This window comes from Acanthopagrus latus, chromosome 12, assembly GCF_904848185.1.
Source record: "Acanthopagrus latus isolate v.2019 chromosome 12, fAcaLat1.1, whole genome shotgun sequence".
Taxonomy (NCBI): Eukaryota; Metazoa; Chordata; class Actinopteri; order Spariformes; family Sparidae; genus Acanthopagrus; species Acanthopagrus latus.
In genome coordinates this window covers 7,536,187-7,553,367 of record NC_051050.1, presented here as the reverse complement: position 1 = coordinate 7,553,367, position 17,181 = coordinate 7,536,187, and the positions used below count along the sequence as shown (strand labels likewise).

At 44.1% G+C, this 17,181-nt stretch overlaps 1 protein-coding gene and 1 long non-coding RNA gene across 5 annotated transcripts in view; one reads left to right on the top strand and one right to left on the bottom strand.

The window, feature by feature from the left end:
* Nucleotides 1–15,908: 15,908 nt before the first annotated feature.
* LOC119030591 lies at nt 15,909–16,989 on the bottom strand. Its single transcript, XR_005078338.1, has 2 exons — nt 16,848–16,989; nt 15,909–16,753 (listed from the first exon to the last, which is right to left on the bottom strand). It is a non-coding gene; the product is annotated as an uncharacterized LOC119030591 (long non-coding RNA).
* Nucleotides 16,977–17,181, top strand: part of rxraa (retinoid X receptor, alpha a) — a 113,204-nt gene continuing 112,999 nt past the window's right edge. For all 4 annotated transcript variants that reach the window (XM_037118316.1, XM_037118313.1, XM_037118315.1 and 1 more), the window contains exon 1: nt 16,977–17,109. In XM_037118316.1, coding sequence (XP_036974211.1) covers nt 17,082–17,109 — 28 coding nt within the window. In that variant the 5' untranslated portion in view covers nt 16,977–17,081. The remainder of the gene's footprint in view (nt 17,110–17,181) is intronic.

The following is a 17,181-nucleotide window of genomic DNA, read 5'->3' as shown; positions in this document are numbered from 1 at the left end:
GTGAATTTTTGCAGATGACTCTTCTGCGTTTGTGCTGAAATCATTCTAAGGTCACGATGATGCAGTTATGTGTAACGGATATGTTCCCCCCCCCCGGTCTGTGTTTTTATCTGCCGTCCTGATGATTTGAGATATTCATTTGGTGCGATTTTACGAGCTCTATAAATGCACAGACGCAGCCTTGACGTACCAGCGAGGGTGCAACCAGTTTTTGCAATTTGGGCTTTCTAATTAATTGAGAGGTTTAATTTTCTTTCTGGAATTGATTAGTATTTGGTCGCATGCCAACAGTGGTGTATACAGACCACAGCCCGTCTCACCCGTTTGTGTTATGTGAGGTTATGTAAGTGTAACAGAGCCGTCTGCGCTGTGTTTTGCTTTGATAAAGCGGTGCATTTGGCGAAAAACCTGCTGTTAACGCTTATCCTCCAATTTCGCTTGGATCAGCGATTTCTTAAACAGGGGACTCTCTCAAAAAACTGAATAACTGAATAAACAAGCTGGAAAGTAAGGTCCCCCAGAACACTGTTTGATGCTCGAAGGGTGGCAGGGTCCGCCAAATGGAAACAAAGTTAAACTGCATGACATTTGTGCTGTCCTTTAAGGTCAGTTTGTTTATTCAGTTCATACAGTCATGAAAACAAAAGAGGGTTTGTTTAGACATGGAAATAAATAAATTAGCCAATAGTGCACCTTTAAGTGTTTGCGTCTTCTCTTGCAAAGAAGAGCAAACAACTACAGGACAATCTGTCAGAGAGAATAAACAGTAGCATCTTTTCTTTTGAGAAATAAGACAAGACTGTGGAGAGCTGACAGAGGAGCATGAAGCCCACCGCACACATACATGTATATATACTTGCTACACGGTGGACCGCTCTGTCCTCTGGCGGCCCCTTATTTGCTTTCTATTAAAACTCCTGCATCTAAAGTGTTGGGAATGACCTATCACATTACATAACTCATGCATGGAGCTTGTGAATAATGAATGTTTCTGCCCCAGTTGACGTGATGCCAGAGGTGGAACAGCGCTGCTCTGTGTCCAGCTCTCCAAACAGTGATGCCACAGGTTGTTTTTCTGTTTCTTTTTTGGGGTTCTTTTCTTTTTTTTTTTTTTTTTTTTTTTCATCGTTGTTTTGCGCTGCATGCGTGGGTTTACAGAGCCCGGACACTAAACAATGAGACATCAACACGACAGCATGCTGTTTTTCATTAATGTCTTGTTGTTTGTTAGAGCTCTTTTTGTCCCTGTAAAAACTTTCCCCCCCCTGTACTCAGAAATCATGAGGCCAAATTTGCCTCACAAAAAACTGAGTCATCTTTTAATCTGTGCTGCTCCTCCCGTCGGACCAACTGTCCATGTTAATCTTTTATCGGGCCTTTAAGGCCCATTCATCACCCTCCTTTGTGTGGATGCCAATGAGGCATCAGGCCATGGGAACCCAGTGTTCCTGAAGAGCCAGCAGCTACATGCTGCCGGTGGCTGCATGAACCTGAGCTTTATTAATAAACAAAAGCTGACGTGGATGTGGCCTTAGAGTCTGCGAGTGATGAGACCCGCATTAGAAACATGCCACGGCAGGAGCTGGAGAGTCAGAGCCACAGTTGGTGTCATTAGCAGTGGAGCAACGGACCCCCAAAAAAACCAGCCTGGGGCTGCTCATCAGTACTTGTCACCAGGCTGGCTTCATTAGTCACTGTCCAGATGACAGGGGCTCTTGTAAAAGATATCTCGCCCCCTGTGGAGAGCCAAGTGTCCTCGCAAATAGGCTGCTGACCTCCAGAGTCTCTCGGTCCTGAGGGAGGGGGCCAAAGATGAAGACAGGCCGAGAGTGAGATGAGGGCGTGCGGACCGCAGGGCATAGCAAGGCCAGGGCCTCTCCCTTCTGGTGAATCCTGGGAGCTGACCTGCCCCTGACCCCACCCATACAATGAAGTAAGCCGACTGGTGACTCCTGCATGCTCTGATGAAATGGCAGATTCCCCCAAAGAGGAGAGAAAAAGAGAAAAAAAAAGGTCTGGGGCCCCTCTGAAGGAGAATAGGGATACCCAGCAGTGACATGCTAATCCGCTCGGTTGATGATTAGGAGTTGGGGGGATGGAGAGGTTGGACAGGCAGCAATGAAACGATGAAAAAAGAAAAAAAAATCTTGGCAGCTTTTTGATGTCTCTGCCTTTTGATTCCATCTCTCTGCCGCGCCATGTAAATGACAGCGGCTCTGTCAGAGTGAAGGTATCTGTCCGACATGTGGACGTGTGATGGGTGATTACGCTTTGATGTCGAGCTGCTGCCCGGGTCCTCACCGAGGCGCCGTACACAGCCGCGTTTTTGATATTCATTTAATGCACCTCTTTATAAGCAGATTCCCTGCCAGTGAATTAGAAACACTTTGATTATTAGATAGAATCAACAGCTGTTGAAACAGCCATTTTACTTTGTTTTTTTATATATATATATATATATATATATATATATATATATATTGTATTTTGAGAGTTTGAACATTTCAGAAATTGTAGAAAGAACTTCATATTAAAGCACTTTTGGAGTGCTGATCAACATGTTTCATGCCCCCGAGCCACTGGTGATGCACAAGCCAGTGCATTCCAAATTTGCTGGTCCTGAGCCCAGATAAATGGGAGGAACTGCCTCAGGAAAGGGGCATCCGGCCTAAAAATAGCCTATGCCAAATCAAATGTGAGGATCTTCCATGGCAGGGTGGGTCATTGACAAAATGATCCGCAGTGCTGACCCAGAAGAAGAAGAAGAAGAAGAAGAAGAAGAAGAAGAAGATGTTTCCCAAGAATCAAGTATTGAAAACTGTCATGTAAGAAAAACACTGAATTCTTGATTCTGTTGGAGACTTTTGAGTTTTTCGAGATGGTTTGCAGTCAGATTATGTGAATGATGGGGCATTAAATTGCTGTCAGCTCTCGGCTAAGAGGCATTCAGGGCCTGACTGACTATGACCAATCGTAGCATTTCTCAACCTGCATGATGTTGCAAAAGGTGATTGGCTGGAAGAGGCCAGAGACTATATATTCTTCCATATTCTTCCAAGTAAAGTTTTCAAACAAAGCAAGACCAAATTTAGTCAAAGACCCCCCCAAAAAAATGAGTGAAATCCTGCAGGGAATTCTGAGGTATGCGAGAAGTCAGGATAGAATCTTTCACTCTTCGCAGTTGTTCTAAATGTTTGCAACGTTCAGACGTCTCCCCGCCCGCTTGGTAAAGTCTGACGCTGAAAGAAACCGAGAGGAGTGTGAAGCAAACAATGAGAGAGCGAGAGCCAGAGTGACACAATATCCAATAAATACCACATGTTGACAGCAATCCATTAGATGCACTCATTCATCACTGCAGTACAATAGCTGACTTCACCCGCTGAAGACTTCCATATGGTGTCTGATCCATCCGTCCACACACACACACACATACACACACACACAATCACACAGGGCAGACTGTACTCTAGTGTATCTACTGTACGAGCCCGGGGAGAAAGAACAGCTGCCCCCCCTCCGGAAGTCCCTCCTGATCACTTTGACTCCGAACCTTCTCTTATTCATGTGCCCCTTTTGTGCTCGCCACAAACACTGTGCTCAATCGCATTATCATTACAGAGGAAATCAGTCATATTAAGCCTCTGCGCTGTCACTTGCCCCGCAATCTCAGCTGTGCGCCGCCGAGGAAAAAAGCGTGGCAGGACATAAGATGCATGTGAAATGAGATTTGCATAAACAGTGCTGCTCCATCACTTATTTATTTCTCTCCCCCTCAGCCAGAAAAAAAAAAAAAAAAAAAAAAGATAAATAAAAGATGCCGGCTGGTTGAGTCGGTCTCCGAGGGTGCATCAAACAGGTGTCGTTACCGCGGCTGAGACCTCATTGATGGCATTATTGTAATGATGACATAATGACCTCATCACGCCCGCGCGGTAGGTGTGCAGGGAGGGGAACTGGGGGCAAAAAGGAGCGCTGGAGCAGGTGGCGGCTCCTTCACGGGTCCTTTCTAGGGAAAATCATGATACAGCTAATGGGCTTATGACATTGGTGTTTGTTTTTTTTCTATTAGAGAAGGAAGGGAAGGCAGTGAAGGTTGGGGGGGAGGTGAGTCCCGGTTGAATAATTTCTGATCAAACACCGAGCCTGCAGAGGAGCATGTCGCCGCCACCCACGGCAGGCAGACCCCAAGACCTGCCCACAAAGAAAGCAGGACGCGAGGATTAGTCATCGACGTCCGTGACACACCGAGTCGCTATTGGCTTTCACCTGCTTGCGTGGTTGCTTACTTTCCATTTCGCCGCGCTATTAATATTTTGTGTCTGCAAAACGCTGGATGCATTTTTTTTCTGAGACTCACAACCTCCGCAAAACTACTTGTTTCACTGCCATAACCGGAGCCATTCGGTCCAGGAAAATTGGGAAGAGGCCACGATTAAATCATTTCATCTCCATTCAAGTAAGCCGGCTCGGTTGGCAGAAGTCTGTAGTGCGCACACTCTATGGGAGTGCACAACACGGATGATAAGAGCATTTTCATACCTGGAATGTTCTTCTTCTTCTTCTTTTTTTTTTTTTTTTGGCTTCAAACATCAATGAGCGGCTTTTCATCGGAATGAACGGGGCTCCTCTTCCAAGGCTGTGTCCAGATTCAACATAATGTCCTTGAGTACAGTACACTGTGCACATACTGTCAAACTTAACCATTTTGATTTTTTATCACCACAAACTGGCAACTACCATGGCTTTTTTCATATATATTAAATATTCAAAATGATGTTTCTATGCTTCCTTTGTACACATAAATAATGGTAGTAGATATCACCTACTGTATCTGTTCGCAGCACTTTGAAAATTGTACTGTACAGCACTGTATATATACTGTATACATCCCTATGCCATTTAACAGTGTGTACAGGATTTCCATGTTTACACAGGCTGCAGATGCATCATCATTTAGCGGACATAAATACACTATTGCCAAAAGAAAAAGAAAAAGCTTTGCAGCTATTTCACATTTACAGTGCAAAACATCTGATTGGAGGCCCTCAGAATCTTAATCACATGTTGCTCAGTCAATATGATTTCATGCGTGTTAGCTCATCATTAGCGCCTGCATGTTGGTAGCTCGTTAGTCAAAGCGTCCATATCATTTGTGTGCTGCCTCACTAAATGGATGGTATTCCATTTAGCCGCACTAGCAGTCCACTAATGCAAATGTTTAGTCATAGACACCTACCAACGGATTAACATAGCAGATGTCAACATCTGTCTTGCTGAGCTGACCCCAGAAAAGAAATAATTTACAAGCTAACCAGTCGTAGCACTTGGAATAATTTAGCATGCAGCGTGAGTCTCCAGTGCCTTTTTTCTTTTTCTTTTTTTTTGCTGCATCAGCACTTAAAGAATTTTGGCGCCCCCCCCCCCCAATTGGCCGTGTAAAGTTTTTCCCCCCCAAAAAAAGTTACATCAGTGTCCTCAAGTGGAACCCAGAATATGAGCCTGACTGACAGCGAGGAGATCAAGCATCTGTGTGTGTTTCCCCATGAATAATGAGTGTGCGTGTGCAAGCTGTTTTCCGAGCCTATGCACGTGCGTGTGGTTGTGTGTGTGTGTGTGCGTGTGCGTGTGCGCGAGAGTGTGCTTTTTAAATGTCAGACTGTGTGTGTGTGTGTGTGTGTGTGTGTGTGTGTGTGGGTAGATAGATATGCAAGATATGCATGTCCGTTGGTGTGCTCATGGGTGATCATGAGTGCGTGTTTATGTGTGTTTCGGGGGCTAGAGGCTGCTGCTGCAGCGGAGGGGCTCGTGTTATAGTCTGCTGCCACAGTTCAGTGACGGACCAGCGCTCCACTGACAGCACACCCCCCCCCCCCTTTTTTTTTTCATCTGAAATTTCATAGATGCGTTCGGGCAGCTCAATGACAACACGTCTCCATTCCTGCTCTAAACCTCCCAGCGCCGAGCAAACCTCCCTTACTAAGCTGCAAATTGGCATGCTGGGACTATCGCTTCACTCATCTTGAACGAGTCTTTTGTGGTTTGAAAAGCCTTTTGAAAACTTTTTTCGCACTTTGTCATTGGGAGAAGAGGAGGCACTTTCATAAAAACTTAAAGAATAAAAAAAGCATGAGCTTTTGTACTTAGCATACTGTGGGGGAGGAATACTGTATCTCCCTGCATGAACTGTTGTGTTTACTTTTATATACCCTTCTTGTTTTAGTTTTTATAGGTCCAACACAAAGTCCTGGTTATATTTTATTAGTTATTTCCTGTGTAGGGAAGGGATGGTAAATCTGGACGGTTCCTTTGCCTCGGAGGTGTGAAGGAGGTCCTGTTTTATTTTTTTCCCCCCTGCAGCATGGCCTCTTGTTGGGGGAGGGAGGATAGAAGCTGGAGGTGTGTGTGTGTGTGTGTGTGTGTGTGTGTGTGTGTGTACGGAGAGGAAGAGGGTTAATCGTGTTTGCAACAGGACAGGCTTCCCACCTTGAAGTGGGAGACAGTGGTAGGAAGTGTCCAGATTTATGGTTCTCGGTAGCCGGCCATTGTAGCCCGCCTTCACCGTGGCAGTTGACCAGCAGACAGAAGGGGAGAGTGCGAGAGGGGCTGTAAATCACGGGCGAGAGTGTGGCTCAGACACACACGCCCACGTAGGCAAACACACCCGGAGCCCTCCGCTCGCAGTTCACAGGCAGATAATGTGCGAAGGAGGGGAGGATCTCCCAGCAGCCCCTCGCTGACAAGATAGAGCTGTTCTTGCGTGAAAAGTTCAGAAATAGGTTTTTGAAGCTTTAAAACTCAGAAGATCTTAGATATGTCGGGCGCGGTACGTGAGACCACGACCTATGAAATCCTTTTGAAACTCAGATTTTTTTTTTTTGAAATGGAAAAAAAACAAAAAAATCCATGGTCACACATTAAATACGAACGAGCTAAGACGTGTGCCGGCCGCTGCCAAGGCCACACAGTCTTCCAAGTCTTTCTGTGATTGATTTTTCCTTGGACCTGGACCCACATGAAAATACACACACTGAGAGCCAATTATACTGATTGGCTAAAGCTCTCTGTGGGGTTTTTTGTTTTTTTGGCATGTGTCATCGAAATGTGTTTTGTTTTTTTTTTTGTGTTGATTTTTTTAGCGTGACCACAGTCGTCCCGTTACCTTCACCACGTGTTTGTTATAGTGACCATGACGGTGAATTTTCCCTAACCTTAGCAAAACAGTTGCTTTTACCTAAACCATGACCTTTCCTCGAACCCTAACAAAATGTTTTGTGTGAACTTAACCAAACCTCAACCATGACGTTGGGACATAATAATGCTTTTCAACAGCCATTTGTAAGGGATGGAAAAAGAGATGTTGTGCAGCTGATACCGGCGTCACATCAGACAAAACTGGTGTTCAGAGGGCGCAGACAAGCATTTTATTGTTTTATTTGGAGGACTTTTTTTCTTTTTTTTTTACGGCCTCCTCTAAAAATGTTATGTGCCAAATCTGGAACTGATTGAATGTAATTTGTAAGAAAGAAATCACTTTCATGCCAGAAGTCCAAGGGGCAGCCAGTCAGCTTTGGCAGTAAGGAGCCTAACCAAAGAAAATATGTCTAATCATTTAATTTTTGGACACCTAAATTATTTTTTCCGGTCTGTAATTTTACTTGTATTTAAGTCTACATTATTCCATGTAATCTACTCAGTTACATTGAAATGACAATTGAGTACTATTTGAATTAAAGCTGCTGTAAGACTCTTTTTCTCATCGAAATAAGTGTCAAATAGCTCTATATTCCAGGAAAAAACACTGTTATATAGTGTTTAAAAAGAGGATTTTTTTTTTTTTTTTCTGGTATTCCTGCCCTCTTTACCCAGTCAGGTCACTGGATTAACATTCCGCTAAATTTCACTGCAATCTGCCCAGTTTATTGAATCTATTATAGAGACAGCAACCCAGTCACTAAGATGAATAGTAAAGTAATAATAATAGTAATTGTAATAGTAAATTACATTTCTGCAAAGCTAACACGTGTTTCAACGTCACATTTCTTCATTTTCAGTTGTGAATTTCGTGTTGTGACAAATCTGTGCTGATGGTCTGCTTAGGTTGAGGCACACCTTGGTTAGGTGTAGGGAAAGATCTCCCCTCGCTCTGCCGCTGCTATCGCGGCTGGCAAAAATGACATTTTGTTCGAAAATATCCAGCAGTTTCACCGTTATGGATGTTGAAATGCTCAATATCGAACAGTGATCTCTGTTTTGGCAGCTATCACACCACCGCCACCACCACCAGCCTTCCTCCTGCCATGAAAGTCCACTCATATACATATAATCTGAAGTATTATAGTATATATATATTAACAAAAAAATGTTATCGAATGTATCGGTTTCAAATGCCATCATTATATTCCGGCGACAGAGCTGCAAAGAGTCCTATAAAAGATGAAGACCGTGAGTGTGGAACATCTAACTGGCAGCAACAGCATGAGCCCCTGCACTGAGGGTTAATGCAGACAAATAGCATCGCCATCACTCCCTGGGCTAACTGGGTGCACACACACACACACACACACATTAATATCCAGCCCTGATATCTCCACGGGCCTCCTTTCAGATACAGGAAAAATGACTTTGATTTCAGCCGAGGAAAGTGTATTATCTCTATCACATCCACCGTGTCTGACTCACAGAGGTTTATTATTAGCCACGGTCTGTCACTGCTGGTCTGTTGGTGTCCTGTGGGTGTCCCGTTACTCCACTCCACTGCAACGTTCCTCTCAGTGAAATGACTCCCTCTGTCTCTTTCAAGCACCATTGAGTCTATCTCCTTCGCGGGCGGCCTGTGTAACGTAGCAGCGCGCGTGTGTGCTTGCATCCCTTTCTGGCGCGTGGAGGCGAGAGGTGTGGAAAGGGCCACATCCACGGCATCACTCTGAGCCGGGGATATCTGTTGGCTGGAGCGTGATGGTTTCAACAGATGGGGTGGTCTCTTGTCATATTCTGACTGCTGTGCCCACATGGACTCTGGCCTGGTTAGACCATCCATCCTCGCGGCGGCCTGCGAGGGCCCCTCGCTGAACGTGCGCCGTGCCCCGTGTGTACACAAGATCTCTGGCCTCGGCGGGGAATGTTTACCCAGCTGAAGTCCAACAGTGCTGCGCTCTCTCCCCCAGCTGTACTGAACTGACTGGAGAGGAAGTCACTTAGGACACATCTCTTGACCAATATCTGATATGTCCAGGCTCTGAAAAGGGGAAAATTCTAGTTTTAGAACTGTGCTTTTTTAAAAAAAATGTTCTACCCTGTCTTTAAAGGTGCGCTGTGTAGTTTTGGGGGAGATGTTTTAAAAGGAAGAGAAAGGTTTTTATTGACTATTTCTTTCCGTGCCTACACAACTAAATAAATAAACTCTCTTTGTTTTCAGTGACTGGATAAACTGAATAAGCAAACTGACCTTGAAGCGCACTACACAGTTTCATACTGTTTTACTTTGTTTACATGTGGCGGACCCTGCCACCTTTCTAGCTTCAAAAACTGTGTTCTGGGGACCTTATTTTGGGTCCTAATTTTTGTCTTATTACCTCATTAATATTGTAAATATTACAATTCTGATATTGTATTTCTTCTCAAAAGCTACTTTAATTGTAAGGCCTGTTTGCTCATTTTTTAGCATTGTTTCCAGATCTTAAGAGTCCTTAGTTACCCTACATGCATGCAGTACATTTGCAGCTAAGCATAAAACAGTAACAAATGCAAAAATAGAAACGTTATCCAGCCAGTCATTTATCCCGCCTCCAAATCTGTCAGCCTATGGGATACAGTAGGAATAGGCTGAAAGACTGCTGTTTTGATTGCAAGTCGCCACGCTGCAAAGCAAAGCAGGATTAGCGTGCCGGATCAGCAACAATGCAACACAAAGCAGCTGAGCTGTGCAAGGCAAAACATGCAAGCCAAAAAAAAAATACAAATGCTTTCTATAAAATGTAAATGAGTGAATCTAGTCAGTGACGGTTAATGCTTTGGATAACGGTCTCCGGTCCAGTTTGGCCACAGGAAATGTGTGAGAATCGGCAGGAACACAAGAAAAAACAACTGAATTGTGGCTGTGATTTCAAAATAGACATAGACGGCCGTGTGAATGGGGGCTCGGGATAAGACAGATGTTATGTAACGCGCCGAAGACCTACTTAAACTCGAGTCTGCTGAGTGACAGATCACATGTGGTGTTATTGCAGGAATTTGAGATGATGATTGCACCCACACTCTCAGGAATCACACTGGAGACGAGTTGGCTAAAAATAAGTGTCGGGTTTGGATGGATTACAGACAGATGAGGACATTCTGAAGGTGACGCTTCCTCTTTATAGATGGTATCAGAGATGTTCTGTCAATACAAATTCTGTGTTTCGGTTTTTGGAGCAAAATAACCAAACTCAAAAATCTTGCTAACCTTCTATTGTGTACTTACATCACCTGTCCTCATTCAGCTTCACTACCCCCCCCCCCCCAAAAAAAAAAATAAAAAGGAGAAATGTTTGACTACACCTTCAACCCTTTGCACGGCCATAATTCACTCTCCCAATCTGTCGGCTCCGGCGGCGCAGTAGCTCCATCACTGTGCAATAATGCTGGACTCAATGGTAGGTAGGAAGATGATGCTCTGCAGGGATGGTGATTCTCCCCCATCTGCGATAAAACCCGCTTCTGCCAAGTGCCGACGAGATTTATCACCGTGTCTGTCTAAATGTAGCCAATTTCGCTTTAATACGATATTAAAGAATGATGCATGCCTGAGCTTCAGACGCTCCCTTTGAGGGGAGTCTCGCCTGCCCGTGGCAGCGTTCAAAAAAAAAAACAGCGTGGCGAGCCAGTCATACAGCTGATGTAATGTTCAATATTGATAACAGCCCTGAGCGGAATGGGCTCTGATCATTTAGGAAAATATTGTGCGCTTTTTTTTTCCCTTCCCTTTTTTTTTAAACTATCATTTCTTGGCCCTGCGCCTGGATTGATGCCATCCATCAGTTGGATTTGATGGGCAGATATCCTCAAAGCTCTTATCACCTCCGATGAAATGAACTGTCTGTGAAAACAGAGCGGAGCGAAGCTCATACGAGGTGAAATGTGCTTCACAAGACACGTCGCTCCCAACCAGAGATTGTCTTTCTGGTATCTGGGTGTTAAAAGGGCGAGGTTTTTCTTTTTTTTTTATTCCTTCATGAAATAGAAGAAGCCGAAAAGGAAAGATGCAGTCCAAATCGATATAGTATCATCATTATCAGTTTGTGAAATTGTCATGAAATATAAAGATGTGTTCCGTGCACATGGACAGATTTCAAATTGGTTTTGTCACACTCACAGCACAGCTATCTTTACTGCCGACGCCAGAGAGCAGTAACCAAGCAAACTCAAACGCGACAGAGAGTTTGAGTTACCCTGTCACCCAAGAGTTACCATGGCTACAGCTTACCTGTTTCCCCAGTGTACACCGCACAGTGTTGACCATGAAAAAACGTCTCGTGTGACACTGTATTTACTTATTTTTACGCTGTATTTTTACCAAAACAATGCGAAATCAACATGTCTGCTGACATGACCGAACCCGATCCACACGCAGACCTCATTTCTAAATTTACATTGGCATCTGGCCCAGCAGGTCCAAACAGGTTCCAGGTATCAATGCTGTAGCCTGCACAATATTTCTGTGACAGAATGAAATATTGCATTTATGAACCACACCGAAGATACAGGGACGTGGCTGGGGAACAAAGTTGAGGACTGTGACTATAGAATCCAGGGTTCCACACGTTTACTGAAATGCATTTACCTCAGCGCGGCGCCAAAGTCGACCCGCAAACTCTCGACAGCTGTATAAGCCCCTAGAGCGACCATGATTTCTCTGAGGCGATGCACAACAGGACCATTCAACTTGATCTGCAAGATTTATTTCGTATAGCTTTTTTTTCCCAGTCCTGATGATAACACAGTAATCACCACATGAATTGCTGAGATGTTGGGATCTGGCAAAATCACTGCACTGCAAAAAATCTTGGTGTAGAAAATTAAAGTCAACACAATATAATTATTATAATTTTGTATTTGGAAACTTTCCTTACAGCGTGTAGATCGACTACTTCCTTTCCACCATCTATAATGTCTGTAGTTATGTGCGCCACATTTACAGTTTTCTCACATTTTAGACCAAAAAGCCATGTTTATGACTGTGTATATGTACTCCTGAGTGTCCCTTTTCCTGCCTCTGTGTGCGTCGCCAGCGTTCAGTGTGTCAGCTCTTGTTGATTTCCGCAGGGGAAGTTGCCTCAGTGCTATCCTCAGACAAAGCCCTGACCCCGGGGTTAAGGAATGTGAACCCGGGGGCTGTGACGATCAAGACCTTTCCTCGGGGCGGACAATGCTGAACACCTCAGCAAACGCCCTAATGATCTCACAGGCTTTTTGTGTTCCTCCGAGCACACCTTTTTCCTCAGCCCCTCAATCACGTCCACATTGAAGTGCGTATCAAAGAACAGAAGCAGGAGATGTCGGGCATTTCCTCAACCTCATCAACTTTCTGTCCGACCACTCGTGTAGCAGCTTCTGCTTTTTCTTTGAGAGCCTTGGCATTAATGCTAACGTACAAAAGTTTTGGTATTTGGTGAAATGTGAAAGTCACGGATCGAGCAAAAAAAAAGTCAGATTGTTACTGGTTCCAGATTCTGTTGTTTGAAAATATGGTGTTTTACTGTGTTTTACATAATTGTAAATTGAATACCTCTGAGTATTGGGTTTCCACATCTGGAGATGATTATCTAAATGTGAAAAAAGCCAATCTTGAACATACTTGACATGAAAAACTTTCATTTAACTTTGGAAATGTTCCTTCATATATGTAGAAAAATAATCAATAATTGATATTGTTTTCCTCTGACATCACAGCCAGGGTGGTAGACAACAGCTGACATTAGCAATCAACCACTTCCTTGCTAACATTACTGTTTAATACACAATATATTTATTCTTAAACACCAACACACATCTTGGTCACATTTATCTAGCAATGCGTTGCCATAAGAATGGCCGCCATGTGCAAATGATCTACTGTTTTTTTTCACAGATTTGAAAGAAATTTTCCATGTGTGAAATTCACTTTGCAACCCTTTGAGTATGGTCGATTGTGAAAATGCCCAGTTCGCGTATGTTAGTTCACATGTGAAAATAGCAAATGGCACATCAAATTTTAAGAAAATGTGGTATTCACATGTGCAAACTGTGTGTGACTTCATGTGCCGTGTTTTGTTTCCATATATGTAAATTCTTACCCACATGTGAAAAAAGGCCAAATACGTATGCGTGTATGTAATTCACATGTGAAAATGTGAATTTCACATGTCGAAATTTTCATTCATATGTAAAAAAAACAAAAAAAAAAAAACTTCACGATGGCCAATTAACTTCCTCATTTGCATCATTTTTTCATGTGAGAGGACAAATTTCACGTGACATTTTGTAATTTGGGTTGTTAAGACGTATAAAGCTATTTGATGACGTCACCTTACACTCTGGCAACTACTGAGCATTGTACTCTGCTGAGCATTTTCCCCAATTCTTCATCTTCCCGATTATTTTTGACGTATAAACTAGAAAAAATTCACACAAAAAAATTGCAGTGTATATCTCTCCGGACATTCCTCGGGATTGGAGACCATTGTCAATGCCAATGAAAGAGGCCATGATCGCTTTTACGGATGAGCTTGTTGTGAATGGTCAAAGTACAAAGGAGACCAAAAGGCCCTTGTCTCATTTATCACCCACTTTAAGAGAGGGAGAAAGAGGAGGAGGTTGGCTGTCAAAGCAACTACAGCAGAGTGCATCGTTAACGGTGGTCTCCCCTGTCCCCGGAGGCCCAAACACATTGCTTAATGTGGAGAAAAACACGGCAGAAGAAGAACGAAAGGAACCGAGCCAAGAGATCTCGCAATTAAGAAGTTAAGTATAGACTGGAGGAACCTCTGCATGGAGGTGTGAGGCGCTGAGGAGAGCCAAAACAGCCTCCAGAGAATTTATATGGATGGGGGTGAAGGGTCGTACGGCTATTAATCATGGCCGGAGTTGGGGATTAAATAGCTCGTTCTAGCCGGGCAGATGAGAGAAACCGGCCTGATCGAGGTGTTTAAAAAAAAAAAAGGGGGCCGTGTTGTGTCTGTCTTCTATTACAGAGCGAAGGCCCGAGGCACGACAGCCTCCTGAACCGAAGACAAAGAGGATGTCCAATCGCTGCTCTTCCCTCCCTCCCCTTTCTGATGAGCATTTACCCAGCCACTTAAGTCACTTAACATTGCCGTGCTAACATGACACACTCTGATGACGGATAATTGTTTACAAGGAAGACGGATGAAGGACACGGTCGCCCAAAAGCAAACCTTGAGCGGAATAATCAGCCTATCCGCAGTACTCATTATTTCTGTCTGCACACACACACACACACACGACAAAATGCACACACACTCTCTCTCTCTCTCTCTCTCTTACACACACATGCACACAAACACACCTTGAATCAGTGCCCGGTCAGACTTAACTTTTCTCTCTCTTTTTTTTTTTTTCACAACTGCCTTTGATCTCTGATGTGCCATACATTGCATTAATTATGTATCTCGCCTCGGTACAAACGCGATGAACACCTTCGAGTGCTTAATAGGAGCAGGCTCAGCGCGAGGGGGCCTTGAGGATGGCTGCAGGAGGTGTATGTATGCCCCACATCGCTCCTGTATGCACTCACATAAGGGATTTTACAGTAAAGCCGGCATCTGCGGTAGCCTCCTTCAATCTGGGGGCCGGAGAGAGGCCATTTTTCACTCTCCTGAAACATGTGCCTCCTGCAGGATTGAGTGTTGAAGGGGAGGAGGTGCACACAAGATGGATGTGGCTTGAATTAGGCATAAACTGTCATGGTCAGAGCAGACACAGCAGCGAGGAACAATGGCAGAGATCTTGATCTAGCTGCGATGCAGCGAGAGTTATGCAAATGGAGCGCGCTGCAGCTCGCTGTGAAAAGCTAGCCGAGGGGGGCTTATGTGAATCTGCCCCGAAAACTTTTTTTTTTTTTGCATCTGCAATAAATTCATAGTTCTTTTTTTGGTGCCACTCTTGGCAGATCAGAGTATGAATGTAGAAAACATTAGCAGATGTAGACCGAGGAATCTGGAGAAAACTGTTGGTATTGTTAACATTCTAGATTGCACAACTTTCACGGTCTGGATGTACTTTTGTCATTGCTTTACCCATTATAAACACAATATCTCATTGTTACCAATGGGTCACGATAGCCAGTTTCATTTTGAGTCATGGTTTGAAGTTGGTATAATATCTGGATTTGTTGGAGAGACAGGGAAGTCTTAAAGGATACATTCATCCCAAAATAAAAAACAAAACAAAACAAAAACAAACTTCCACCTCCACCTCAATCTGATGCCGATGGGAAGTGAGGGGAAGTTTTGTAGTCCATAAAACATTTAAGGGGTTTTACGGACAGTGTTAACTAATACGATAGCTAGCTGCATGGTAAACTAAGCTTACCAGCTAACGGCAGCTACAGTTAGCAGCAGTTAGCGATTGCTTTGCTGATATGCTGCTGATATGCTGTAAGTTAGGATAATGCTGCAGAATGGAAGCTCCATCAACACCTTGTAGAGTACGAAACCTCTCCTGACTCTCCATCGGCATGTGGGCGAGCAGATGATGACAAAATTTTCATTTTTGGGTGAACTTATCCTTTAATGTTTTTTTCTTTTTTTAGAAATCCCGCCTGTTGCTTTGGAAAACAGCACGGCGGCACGACAAAGACAGATTGTTGCAGCCTTGTGATGGCTAAAGTTTGACCAAATCTGAGTCTAAATGTACGAAATGCTCAGTAGTCAATGACGTAAAGTTTTAATGCTTTGAAGGCCAGCCTGGAATTTTTAATAATTTAAAAGGTGCACTATGTAGTTTTGGGGAAAACAACGATGGATCTTCATTGACAAATTGACTGAATTCACTGGACAGTTCACTTTCACACTGTTTCACTTCGCTTATACGTGGCGGACCCTGCCACCTTTCAAGCTCGAACCAGTGCTCTGGGGAACCTCATTGTCCTCTGAGCTCAGCTTGTTTATCAGTTATTGAAAACATAATCCATATCCATAACATATAGACACAGCGCACCTTAAATGGCTCATCAGTCCATTCCTCTAGATACAGAAGAATGGACTGATGTGCTTTTCAAACGTTTTTACTTGATCTTATTTGTGTTGTTGGAGCTTAAAGAGAGACTGAAAGCTAGAGAGATAGGCTAATTGCAGATGCAGTTGAAACATCCATCTACTGAGCCAACAGCCCTGGCTCAACAGATGTGACCAGGTTACAATAACAGCAGATAAGCAGCTGAAAAGAAAGAAGTGGCTGCTGCTTAGCTGTAAAGGGGCTCCACGTGATTTGGGAGAAGGAAACAAAAAATTCTGCCTGGAAGGAAATCTGCACTGTACTTCATATCTGCGCTTGGTGCTTGTGTTTTCTTTTCCTATTGTGCAGTTAATTTCAAAAGTTCACGACAAGGGCTCCCGTTACTTTCCTCTCTCATCGCTTCTGTCTGCAGCGTCGCTGCGGCTCGGCCTACGTCGGTGGGAGTACCCCCTGCACAGGTCCCTTTTGCAGTGCGGATCCAGTAGTTGGAGTTGTTGCACGGCGAGCACGAGAAGGGAGAGGAGTGTGAGCGCAGCAGCTGAGTGAGCAAACAGAGGACAAGAAACATTAGGTTATCTTCCGAGACTATCACACATCGACCTGTCACTTTTTTTTTTTCTTTTTCCCCCGACCGCTTCGAGCCGAGCTCCGTCCACTTGAAGAGGACACCCCAGCACCGGCAGCAGCAGCAGCGGCGGCAGGAGAAGAAGAAGCGAGCAGCAGCAGCAGAAGCGGCGGCGGCAGCGGCGACCTGGTCCGGTCTGCTCTGCTCGAAAGCCCGTTGGAAAAAAAAAAAAAAAAAAAAAAAAAAAAACTCTCCGAACGCGGTCGTCTCAGCTGGCATGAGCTAACCTACCAGACAAGACATGGAAACCAAACCGTTCTTGTCATTGGGTAAGTTAAGTTTGTTTGGTCGCTTCGCAGCGTTTTAAAAACATGCGAGTTGTTTTTTTGGTTTTTTTTGGT